This window comes from Triplophysa rosa, linkage group LG17 (genome assembly GCF_024868665.1).
Source record: "Triplophysa rosa linkage group LG17, Trosa_1v2, whole genome shotgun sequence".
NCBI lineage: Eukaryota > Metazoa > Chordata > Actinopteri > Cypriniformes > Nemacheilidae > Triplophysa > Triplophysa rosa.
This window is the reverse complement of record NC_079906.1, coordinates 8,322,934-8,335,800: the sequence shown is the minus strand read 5'-3', so window position 1 is coordinate 8,335,800 and position 12,867 is coordinate 8,322,934. Positions and strand designations below refer to the sequence as shown.

General features: G+C 37.4%; 1 protein-coding gene across 1 annotated transcript in view; it reads right to left on the bottom strand.

The window, feature by feature from the left end:
• Nucleotides 1-12,867, bottom strand: part of gfra2a (GDNF family receptor alpha 2a) — a 74,966-nt gene that overhangs the window by 36,738 nt on the left and 25,361 nt on the right. Inside the window, 1 exon segment of the mRNA XM_057357527.1 lies at nucleotides 11,343-11,429. Within this exon segment, the coding sequence (XP_057213510.1) occupies nucleotides 11,343-11,429 (87 nt within the window).

Genomic DNA, 12,867 nt, shown 5'->3' with positions numbered 1-12,867 from the left:
TATATATCTAGGAAAATGTATTATCTTTGCATAAGCGGTATCTTGCACTTAATTTTTTTCTTAAAGGGGTATCTTGGGTCTATTGGTGGCATAGGTGAGATATAATAAGGTGTAATACGCAATATTGTAGCAGTGCATTTTTGCACGAGGGCCTGCATAAAAACGGATCTAACATACAATTTTGCTAAAATAACCCTGGCAGAAATTGCAAACTGAGGCTGACAGCTGGTGATCACCGTGTACGTTCGTTGCTGTGCAGATCTGACATTGTTATAAAATCTTCTTTTGTCTTCCATATGTCATATAAGTCTTGAGAGACATGAGGTGGGCTGACATCAACAGAATCATATTATTGGAAAAAAAACTTGATTACACTGACCAAGTTTAAACATGCGGATGTAAGGTTTCTGCCGCAATGATTTACATTTCTTCTTACTGCATTTTTTCCCACACAAACCTTTTAAAAGGCACTTGGCTCAAAAACCTGAGAAGTCAAGCCTGAATGAAGACGATGCCTCAACAAGCAATTAAGTTAAAGCTTTTTTCCTGATTGCAGCTGAGATACTTGGAAACCTTCACAGCCTTTCCCCCCATTCTTACAATTTTGTAATAAAGAAAATTATGAAAATCGTAAGTAAAGATTGAATAAAACGCGGCCGTGGATAATCCCATGTAATCCTAACCTTTCTCCGAAAGAGGTCCTGACAAAAGAATGGGTGTGAAATATTATCTGTACCCTTTCTGAAACTAAAATACATTTGAATATATTATCCAAAACCCGCCTGAAACCTTAAAACCAGGGCTTCATTTGTGCCACACAAGGATTTGGATTAGCCGCATATTTTATTGAAACCACCAACATGAAACCACTGAAAATATGAGATCTATAGGCCTATATCTTTCACGAACAAAGAAGTGTTGTCAAGGTTGAGCTCAAACGCACGCTGTTTGTTGAGTTCTTGCTGTTTTTAATTAATAAAAGAACACATTTAGATGCGTTATTTACACATATTTACCCCAATGCACCCAACTAGACTTCACTGCAACATTCTCATCTCATTCAAGTATCAACCATTGAAATTAAAGGTGCCACACTGAATTTAGATCCAAATCCAAAACATCAAGCTATTTTCCCACTGCAGTGATGGAATTATCACCTTGAAGGTAATAATTCCATCATTGACAGCGGGAAAACAGCTTGATGCTTAAACATGACTAAATGACGAAAACTTGCTAAAAATGTAATTCAGGTGGCAAATTCACTCTTCACCTTGATCGTGTTTCAGGACCTCATCAATTACAAACAAAAAATTGCCCCTTTTGCAACCTTCTGTGTTTTTATAGTGCAATCAATAATTACATTCGAGACCAAAAAGTGGAAAAAACAAAAAACAAGGGCATATATCCAGCTGCGTGACAACTTTAAGTGTCTCGCTGAATGAAGCATTCTGAGCATTAGAGAGGAATCAACTTGAGACCGAGGGGGAGCACTGGACCTCTAAAAGTCTTCGAAGGTCGGCATCGATATGTTGCCCTATAATGGCGCCTCCAGCCTTGATGCTTCTGGTGATTGGAGAGAGAGGGCCGAGCGAGGAAGAGAGAAGAACTAATAAAACCCAGCGGGTGTTGGAATAACTTTGAGAACAGATGGTTTATCAGACCCCCTGTGGGGAGCGAAAGATGAATTCATTCCGAACGGGTTTTCGTTACTTATGAATAAAGTGCTAATGATCTAAATGTCTGAACTGTTTATTCGAAATGAACGGGAATATGATATTTATGTAAATAAAAGGGAACAGGCATACAAACTACCTTAGCGAAGGAGTTGGAAACACTTTGGGGGGTTTTATGAACACCTTTGAAGTTCTTTTGAAACTGATTGATATTAATAACATTTTGATGTTTGGGTTAGCCGGGTTTCCGAAACACACGTCGCAGCTCAGACATCTTGAATTTACACGGTAATGATTTATAATGCACGTCATTAATAAATGTTTACATCAAACGGTTCCTTACACATTAAAGACAGCACGTCTGTTTTACTGGCAAATTTGTACATTTATGGAGATCAGGTCCTGGGCACCTCCAGCGTCACTGATGGAAGCAAATAAGCTGGATTTATGAGATATTTAATCATGTAATAAACACAGATTGCATTGGAACTGAAATTTCACTGCGGTTAAATACAGGAGGGACCGCTGCATGCAATCGATACAATTTAGCTCAAGTGAAATCAATGTAGCTTTCCTTCCTGGTAACTTCACTCCCTGAGCTTAAAAAAAAGTTGTGTTCCCCACTGACTAACTGATCCTCGCTGTCTTTGAAAACATACATCAACAAATGCCTCACCGGGCACTCCACAAACACAAATGCTTGTGAATTTATGGAGGTTTTACGGAGACAACAGAAGTGTCTCGTAATTGGTGCGATCTTGTGTTTCCATAATTCTAATAATAGCCCTGCTTTAAAAAAGTGACAAAAGCCATTTGCAACGAACCGAGCGCGTGGCTAGTAAAGGTTAGCCGGATCTAAAAATACTGTGTGGTTTCAGAGTGCTTCTAAATTTGATTCAGTGGTCCTGACTCATTCGCCGTGTGTGCGTTTGTTTTTGGGAGAGAGCAATTTTAGGTGTGTCTCACAGAGGAGGAAGAAGTCGTAAATGAGGTATGAAATTGGTTGGTGAGAATGTACATAAAAAAGCATGCGACATCTGGAGGTCAACGGATGATGCTGTACACACTGCGGCCTGCATGCACAAACATTTGCTTGGTTAAAGATGGAACAGGAATAAAACTGAAAAACAGGGACATTGTTATCACTAAACTGCCAAACTTTTGTGATTACTGTAGTTCTTCACTATATAACTGTTTATATAACTTGTAAGCACCTCTTTGTTTCCAAGCCTGGGCAATCAGATTATCCATCCATTAAAGCTTGGAGACCAAGAAAGAGCTTTTAAGATTTATCTGAATGATAGTGAAGTGATTGTGGGTGGTCTGTGGGCTTAGTGTTCCACACTACACTACTACACAAACAGCAGATCGATTCATCTTGGGATGAATGTTTAGTGACAGTGAAATAATAAAATAAATAAGTTTTAATCATTTGATTTGTTCACTGATTGCTGATGTTTCTTGTGTTCGTAGTTTTCATATTTCATTTAGATTTACTCATTTAGCAGATGCTTTTATCAAAGCAACTTACAAATGAGAGAACATTTAATGTTTTTTTATCTTATGACAATCTAACAACAACCAACATGATCTCTCAAGACAATTTTGAAGTATTTTACTTTGTGTTGAATTATTAACTCATATGAATTTGTACGATCTTATTTGTACGTCTTTTGTTTTTCAAAACGTGTTCACACCAATGATGTTGTAAGGGGCGGGGTTAGGGGTGGACCTTCATGCTTGCTTTTGTTTTCTATAGACCACTTCGCAAGATGTTAACACTGGTCCAGAAGCACTTCCAGTTTCAGTTTTTATTTATTTATTAATATTACTTTTTCAATCTTACATATACAATTAAATCTTAAATGCACGTTTAACATTTTTGATTGGTTGTAAATATTCTGTTGTTTGTATTTTGTTCAAATGTTTGTGTAGTAAAACAGGAAGTTATAACGGACCGTTGTTAAACCAACGTTGTTTACGTCATCCGAAGTGGTTTATAATCTTTTTTTGTTGTTTTTATTTCTATATTTTTTTGTGTGATTCACATCATACAAATTCATACAGAATTGCCCCCCTGTTCTCAATATAATATAATGTATAATCTTACTTTTAAATTAGTGCTACAGATGGGATACATTATGACATCATCGATGTATGTTGACACGCAGAGCCTCATTTAAGTCACAAACCTCAACATTACAATAAAAAAGTAAAAGTGACCACAAAAAATAATACTTTTGTTTTCTTATTTCTCAGCAAGAATGCTGCAGGGTACCATGTAATTGCTGGTAAAATAGGAACTGCAATCTAAAGTACCCAGATAATAGCTCAAAGGTCACAATTTCTCACTGATAACCACTATAATGTGATGAATTGGAGTTTATTATGCACATGGGTTTATTTAATGTGCAATTAGTCATGCCTATATTCTGACCATTCACAGGTCCATAATGTGTGAATAACGATTAGATCTGTGTTGTACGTAGCTAAAGGAACAGCAGGTTCAGTCCAGGTTATTCACAGCTCTTGGCACTGACTGTTGATTGCAATTAGAAGTGCCACAGTTTAGATGTAATCTCTGTGGTGCATGAGCTTGTTAGAAAGTCTTTAGCTTTTACTGTCTCTGTTAGGAGAATGGAAAGCCTTCTTCTCATTCCTTCCTCATTTCTTTCTATTATAACACTTGTTTGGGAGCGACAGACAGAGAGAGATGAAAACTTTTTCGATCTGTTTTACAAAATAGGGGTCATTAGAGAGAGAGAGGGGTCATATCGTACAATTTATTTTAGTATTTAAAATTTTCCTTGAGGGCCACATTTTGTAAGTACATTTTCTTGAGCCAAAGATCATAATGTATTTTTAATGACCACCCTTGTTCACCCTTTTTTGGCCTTTGGAATTAAATGCACTACATGTAACATGTAATGCATTTTTATTGTTTTTTTATTGCCTTTGTTCTGTACTAGAGATACTATTTCTCACATCTCTAAAATAATATTACTGTGATATTATACTGTGATACTATTACTACAATATTACACATATTACTGTGCTATTTAGCTAGTCAGCTTGCAGATCAAATACGTGTTTGGCATACACAAATGACAAATGGATACTGATGTTCCAAATGGAGAGTGCTAGTAAGGCACCTGTATATAATAATACATTTTCTAACTGCACTCTCCTTAGAGATGACTTGACTTGGAAAACTCAGAATTATCTCAAAATTTCCCAGTTGCAATTACAACCTCCAACTTGAAAACTCTTATAGAGTCAGTATTTGCAAATTGCTTGTTTGCTGACAGGACCAGTATAGGTTTTCATTTCACAAAACAATGTAAACTGAAAAATGTCACGCTGATATGGCTGAAATGATTAGGAACTTCTCATTTTAAGACATAAAAAAAAAGAAAAAATTGATTCCTCATGACATAAAATCCAAAGTCCAAACTTCCTCCTCAAATTGTAACCTTCAGCACAAAACTCAAAGCCATAATCTTGCTGTTGCTTTATTAATCAGTGGCTGGCTATAACCCATTTGTTTGTATAACGCCAACGATATGTCATTCCTTGCTTACAGGGATGGCACATGGTAAACAAAGTCTCTACATTTCTCCCTTGAAGAGGCGTGAAGGCAGCGGTGAAGTATACATTTCAAATATGCTAATAATATAGGAGGCACTAAAGAAAGAAAAAAATCTGGAATAAGAGAGAAGATAGCAATGTTTTGAGCAGAAGTCGTGTTGACTAAAGCAGTCTTTTTCCTTGAAGAAAAGATTTATTGAGAGGGAATGAGGAGGCAAAAGAGGAGCAGAAAGTGATTTGTTCTCAATAGATGAAGGTTGCGTTTTACTCTCTAACTTGTTAAAAATCTTTACAATTCTGCACAACTTTGTCAGAACTTTTATGTTCTCATAAAATGTAATTTTCCGTAGCGACATACGAGTGTTCCAACATTTACAATTACAATTTCCTCAAAGTGTAATAAATAAAACTATTTACAGTTTTCATTTACAAGCACACCATTGTGTAAATGTTTATGCTAGAGTTTGAGCATGTCTAAGGGCGGCATGATTAAATGAAAAAATGTTTGAAAACTTTTTATTTAACAATTTTTCAGGACATTTGGCAGACACTTTTATACAAAGCAACTTTCAGTACATTTAAGGGATATGTTTAATCAGTTTGTGTTTTCTCTGAAAATCAAAACCATGACCTTGGCACTGCTAGCGTGTTTGGCTTATTCGGCTGTCTTCAGTCAGAAATCTATAGAAAGCTTGCAGTGTAGGTGAGAAGGACTTACTGCTATCATTGGCTCTGCATGCTGTCTGAGAACATCACTGCATGTAGCTATCACTTCACCCCCAGCATTCACCCCCCCCCCAAGGGTTTAGCCTAGCTGGCAAACACACCCGAACACACCCAGAATAAAGATTATGGCCACAATGAATCACAAACATTAAGGTATTTGATGGGTAAACTGCATGCTCATCTCATTTAATATGACTTTAATGACAGATGTCAATATTTCTTGTTTATGTCATCCATTGTGCATGAGCTACAGCACATCATCATAAAATAAAAAACACCGAGAGTCAATCTCACCCCTTTATTGCCCTTCTTACCTGTGTGCATGTTGTGCAAACATTGGTGTGTATTTGCGTGTGTCTTTGTTTATGGGTTTCCGTGCACGTGCATGAAGGCGCTGCATGTTCTGAATATGAGAGGAAAACTCATAAACCTGTGCTTTTATTACATTCACTTATTATTACTTCTTCTTTCCTTCTTTGGCCTGTGACAGTAATGGCTGGCCATGAATATAGGAGTGGACCTCTATAGCAGAGAGGAGAAAATCAACGTAGTCTGCTAAACGCGAGGAATGGTTATGATAGAGACTGCCATCGGTCAAACTGTCAGTCTGTACTCTGTTTTATTGGCACGATCGATTTGATCAGGAGGTACTGTAAATCTGGTGACCACTATTAGTCGATATTAGAAAAATGGATGTTGATATGTCTCGCACTGAAAGTGTATGGATTTTTCCTATACTAGAATTTTCTTGAAAAGGATTTAATGGGTAAAAATTAACTGATTAAATTAAACATGTAGTTAAAACACATGTTGGGTTTGATTATGCAAGCTAAAAGTGGTTTCTTGTACTGACCGTTGTGCATTAAAGGCGGGGTAACCGATTTCCGTAAACGCCTCGGTGGATACAGCCTCCCGGGATAATAGCATCCCGTGTCTCTATGTCCGCTGTCGTGTTAGATTTCCCTAACTACAATCTTAAAATCGGCGCTTAGCGTCTAAGTCACTGCTCTCAGAACGCCCTCTGTTCGCTGGTTGGAAGGCTGGTATGGAGCCGGAGATAATCTGGGAGATGGTTTTCTATATCAGACTGAGTACAGAAGCGAACTGAAATTGAGCGGAAGTACGAAGTCTGACGTAGTCAGGCTAGGTCCGTTTTGAATGATTATTTAAAATTTTCAAGCCATTACAGGCGCGCAATGAATCTCGGGATAGCCGAGGCTGTGAAGGATACATTCGTTCTATCCTTAAAAACCCACGGAAATAAGGTCGCATTTTGGGGCTGCATTTGAAGCAACCTTTGAATCGGGACAGACTTACCAGCCTTCAGTCGCGCTGCTGTGACGCAATCGGTCTTAAAATGCAGCCTTCAAAGAATGCGGCCCCCAAATTGGGACACAGCCATTGTGCATTTATTCTGTGCATTGTTTAGCACAATATTTCTGAATTATCAGAATTGTTTATATTATACCACCACATGTCATGGCACCATGTGGTATACAGACGCACAAACGTGCTGGCCCAGTTAACTTCCGATCTGTGTTTGGTTATAATATAACAATTTCTTTTTTATTTAATTTATATTCATATTCATTCATAGTAATATTTTATTGTATATTAATTGTAGTAAATTAAATTAAAACTACTCAACAGTTATTGATTCTTTGCAGTGGTTTACCGGAAGTTAAAGGAGAGGTTTCTTTCTACTTTTACACAAATGTAATATAAATCTTAGGGGTCCACAGAATGTGTCTGTGAAGTTTCACCTCAAAAATACACCGCAGATCTTTTATTATACCATGCCCTAATTGCCCAGTTTTGCATGTGAGGAGAGACGCGCTGTTTTGGTGTGTGTCTCTTTAAGTGCAAATGAGCTGCTAGTCTCCGCCCCCTTTTCACAGAAAACCCAGCCAGGGCTGTGAGCCTGTGCTTCCATCGACACAAGAAGGGTCACATAAAGCGAATGAGAAACGCTGTTTCCGTCTTTAAACACCAAACACATTGTTTTCTAAAAGCGAACAGACTCCTAACAAAGGCGTCATTCTACATGCAAAATTACACACGACAAACCGGTCGCATGTTTACAAACCATACACACTGCTTTCTATAAGTGAAAGTACCCAGGACAGACCCATCGCGTGTTTACAGACCATACACATTGCTTTCTTTGCGTGAACGGACAAACGTTTCACAATGACGTTTTACCTACTTTTAAGTTGCCACAGGTCTCTGAGGTCTTACTTAAAAAATAACGGGTCTTTATTTGCAGCTTTGCCTCGTTCAGTCTGGTGGATTTCCATTGAAAACAAAATAAATCCATTGCCCTCCTGTCAGGCTGGGAACAGTGTTCTGTGCTGCTCTGTGCAGCCAACAACACAACACTTAGTTAGCATGCTTTGCTTACTTTTGCCATGGTGACAGAACTAATTCACATATGTCACTTGCGAAAACAAAAATGGCGGCAGCGCCATGGGTGGACACGTTCAGAAAAGGGGGCGGTAATATTATAATAAGAACGACTACCTACGTCAGAAAGTGAGTGAAATCTGAACGGCTCGTTTTCTCACAGGCTTGCAGAGATAGGCTCACGTAAACAAAGTTACTGGATTGTCATTTTTCACGTTTTCTGAGTTGGTAGATGCACCAGACACCCGATTATAGCACTTAAACATTGAAAAAGTCAGATTTTCATGAAATGTACCATTTACGTTTGGGCCACATAATGTTTGTTTATGTTGTTGCCGCTGAAACAGTCTAGATATGATAATATATCTACATGTAGTGTCTGCTATGCAAAATCATAAAAAAATAATATCTTATACAGTAGTACTGTTTTAAATAAAAACTTTGCCTCATGTTGCCTTCAATACCTCCATTCAGCTATAACACTTTCACCTGCTCTGAACTACTTTTCCCTCTCCATAAACAACAATCAAAATGTTGATATAAATGCCAAGATTCCTACTTTATATTCCGAAAAAAATGAGAGGTGAGAAAAGAACAGATGGTTTTTCAAAGACCACAGCGCCTGAAAGGTTTAATCTCATTTATATTCCTCAACTCGCTACATTTATTTAAAATGATGAAAAAGGACGATGGCTTATTCTTTTGGAAAGTGCTTCTGCTCGCCGGGCTTGAGGGATTTGTCAAAAGAAATGAAAAAGAAAGTGAACGAGGACAAGAGCAGATTCTCCTGTTAATAGAGTCTTCAGAAGGACCTGAAATGACCCATGAAAGAGTCTAAGTCATATCATAAAAAGCTGTGTCATATTTCAGGCACACAAATATTTCTCACATGGACTGATATCTATCAAACTGTATGCAGAGTGAACATAACTACATTGCCTAAGCAAGGGAATGCGACAATTGTGTAATTCGTGGCATTATGGGAGCCGTACAGTATATTCATCTGAAACATTTAACAGTGGATTGGTTCTGGTTGCAAGGTTGCAAAAGATGCCTGCAATCCCCCAAACTTGCTTTAAACCATTAAACTGGATCATGAGTGCTTAGTAAACCTTTTTTTTTTGCACTTAATTACAGCACACAACTAATATCACTATCCAATTACTGACTGCAATGAAACGTTAGCCACACACACTGTTGGTTCCAGTGATGGATGAGCACTGGGTTGTGTAAGATGGTAACCGGAGCGCTAAGGGATCACAATCAATGCTGTCACGTCTCGAATATGGCACACAGGGCTGTTCCACTTCCAGATCGGGAGAGATTCCCGCCAGGGAGCGGATCTGGGCTGTGAGGGTCTGCCGGCTTTACCCTCAAAATGTCAGTATTAGTGCTGCGGTCCACTTGTTCTTCACACTCTGTCGCAAATGACCAGACATAGAATAATGACTTGGGCTGTCACATCAAATCAAGAAGTGTCATCGCAATCTGTGAAGGTTGCGACTGCGAGTGAGATGCGATGAGACATTAGTCAGGGCTCCTTATTTTGCAGGCATTTTAAAAGATTCATCGAGGAATAAAGAGGAGCTGAATTGTGGGAAAGACTCTTGGTAAGATTAAAGATTTGTTTAAAGTGGTTGCGTGATACCCGTTTCTCCCTTATGTAAAGATATAGCAATACATATGAAAATGCACTAAAGCAGTTCTCACCTCTTGGTGTAATCTTACAAAAATTGCACACTAACATTGTGCTGAATTTACACTATCATATAATGGAAGCTGTTTCCCTAGCTGTACTGTTTATTTTACCTAAAGAAAAAAGCAAATATACTCCAAACATCAGCTTCTACTCACAGCATGTCTTTGAAAAGACAAAAATGGTATTATACAGCAAATTGGCAAGAAGATGGATCTGGCAACCCTGTTGAATACACTATTTCCTGTAGTGTGCATGAGATTTGTCATTCCCCGGCTATTTTTCAGATCTGAATAAAAATGAGTTATTCTGGCTGTTCCAGGCTCTGTGAGAGTCTGATAATGGATTGGAGGCAATATTTCTGTCCTTTTCTGTCTATAATGACTGCTGTCGGTGAATTAAACATTAAACTTAACTCATGCCAAAGTGACAAATACCTAGAAGTGGTTTTATTTCACTGAAATTATCACTTTCTTTGTTCCTTTTTGTCGAGAAGAGAAAAGGTCTCATTCATTTTCATTTCTCTTTCAATATTGTATGGCTGTTGATAAAAAATAGCAAGAAGTAAGCGTTGTTATAACTGACAACCAGAAACTTTTAACTGGTCTGTAGTGTCGCACTAACAATGTATAATTTATTGCTGTCTGGATTTAATGTAAAAACTGAATTTTAAAGAAACTAATATACAGTCAACCATGTACAGTCCATTCCAGTATAGTCAATGCATATACGTATATAAGGGGTCAATGACGTATAAGGATTTTCGACATGCTAATTTTAAAATACAAATGAATAATAATATCTTTCGCAGTTATTCAAACATAAAGAATGCGGTGTACACTTTAGAAGGCCTGTTTAAAGTTAAATTAGTATTTAGTATTAGTTTTTAAAGTTAAACGTAAACTATTTGCATTTCTCACAGTTCTGGTAAATAATCATCTCATAGATTTGTTCTATAATTTTGTCTTCTTAAATGAACAAAATGAACAAACTTATTTTTCCTGAAAATCGCATATAACAGATATACATGTTTTTAAAATACCATTCACCCAAGCATAATCAGAGATGCATATTTCAGCCACAAATTTTTATATATTTTAATTTTAAATTAATTAAACTATTGATACAGTATTATTGGTCGCAGCGCATGATGAGTGATCGTTATACGTCATTGACCCATATGCATATATACATATTATTACACACATTTCTAAACATGATACATAATGCATTAAAAACTAAAAATATATTTTTACCTGAGATGATTGACGCCAGGCGAAATGCATCTGACTGGCGATGAGGCGTCATTGGTTCATAAGGAGACGGCTCATAAAAGTCTTCGCCTAAAAAAGGAAAAAATCATCATTAGAATTTAAGATACTGGTTAGCAATGACGTCCTAATGTTTTATATTTACTTGTTTGAGTGGCTCTAAGCAGTCCCCTGAAATAATCTGTCAAGAAAGAGATGTTAAATATTATGGTTGCAATACTTGTTCTAGTATATTTACACAAAAAAGAGACACCAGACATAAATATATGGAGAAGGGATTGCCAACAGTGGTTTGGTTTAGGCTATACCACCTCTGACAAGTCTCTGTTTTTTTAAATGTCGTTTAACTCAGGTATGTCCACCCAGTGGTGTAGCAAGTCAGGTCCGGGCCCATATGCAAGAACTATTTACCGGGCCCCATCCTTCCGTTAGCGACCACGTTGCACATTACTGAACATCGGTTGTTTACTCGGGTGCGTTATTTAAATGTTGATGCGCATCAATTGTGCTCAAATAATAACGGCAAACCCCAAGGGAGTGCAAACTCCCAAGCGCCAGAAAGAGGGAGAAAGCGATGCAGCCAGTGTTTTGCGTGTGTTTTAACATTTATAGGATAATACAGTTGTCAAACGTTTACCATTTAGCTACTTAAATCATTCATCATTCATACTTCCTTCATTTGTTTGGCCACCTCAATCATTGACATTGACGAGCTCATAGCTCATAGAGTCCATATGAATTCAACTTAATTCCGTTTCGACACAGCAATGTAAACAAAGTAAATACAACAACAATAAGAGTGCAAATGATTATATGTGTTAAAATGATTAAATGGATGCCAACTTGTTGGGACAATAAAGACCTCCATACTAACCCTAACCTTATGATTATTATAACATTTTTCTAATATTTTCTTAATTTTGTTGAAAATAAATGCCTGTATGATCTGATATGTGATGTGATGTGAAAATGTAGAAGAGTGAGATGCAATAGATGGATTCAAACTTGCATTCATATGTAGCGTCAGAACTACTTGTCACGCATCTTACTACTGCTGGGAAAGTGGCGTCGTTTTTACACTCTACATTTTTTTCTGGGGTAGGACCCACTCACATATATCCATAGGTAGACCAAATCTGAGATCAGTAATCTAATCATTTTCTACAGTATTGTACGGCCATGAATAAAACCCCCAATCCCTGGGCCCATATGCACCTTTATATACCCAGACGCTATGCCACTGTGTCCACCAAACACAATGGCGAAAAATAGTCCTGAATGTTAGACAGAATATGAGATGAGATTAATAAAATCTGCATCAAGATACTGTACATGTAAATCGGGTTGCCTACCACTACAACTAAACCATAAGAAAACAGCATATCCTCGTATCTCCAAAACCATTATTTTTCAGGAAGTTAAAAAAATGCATATTTTTTGAGTTATTAAACATTGTATCGTTAAAGTTGGTATTATACCTTATATTGCTATCATATACTGTTGTGTACCA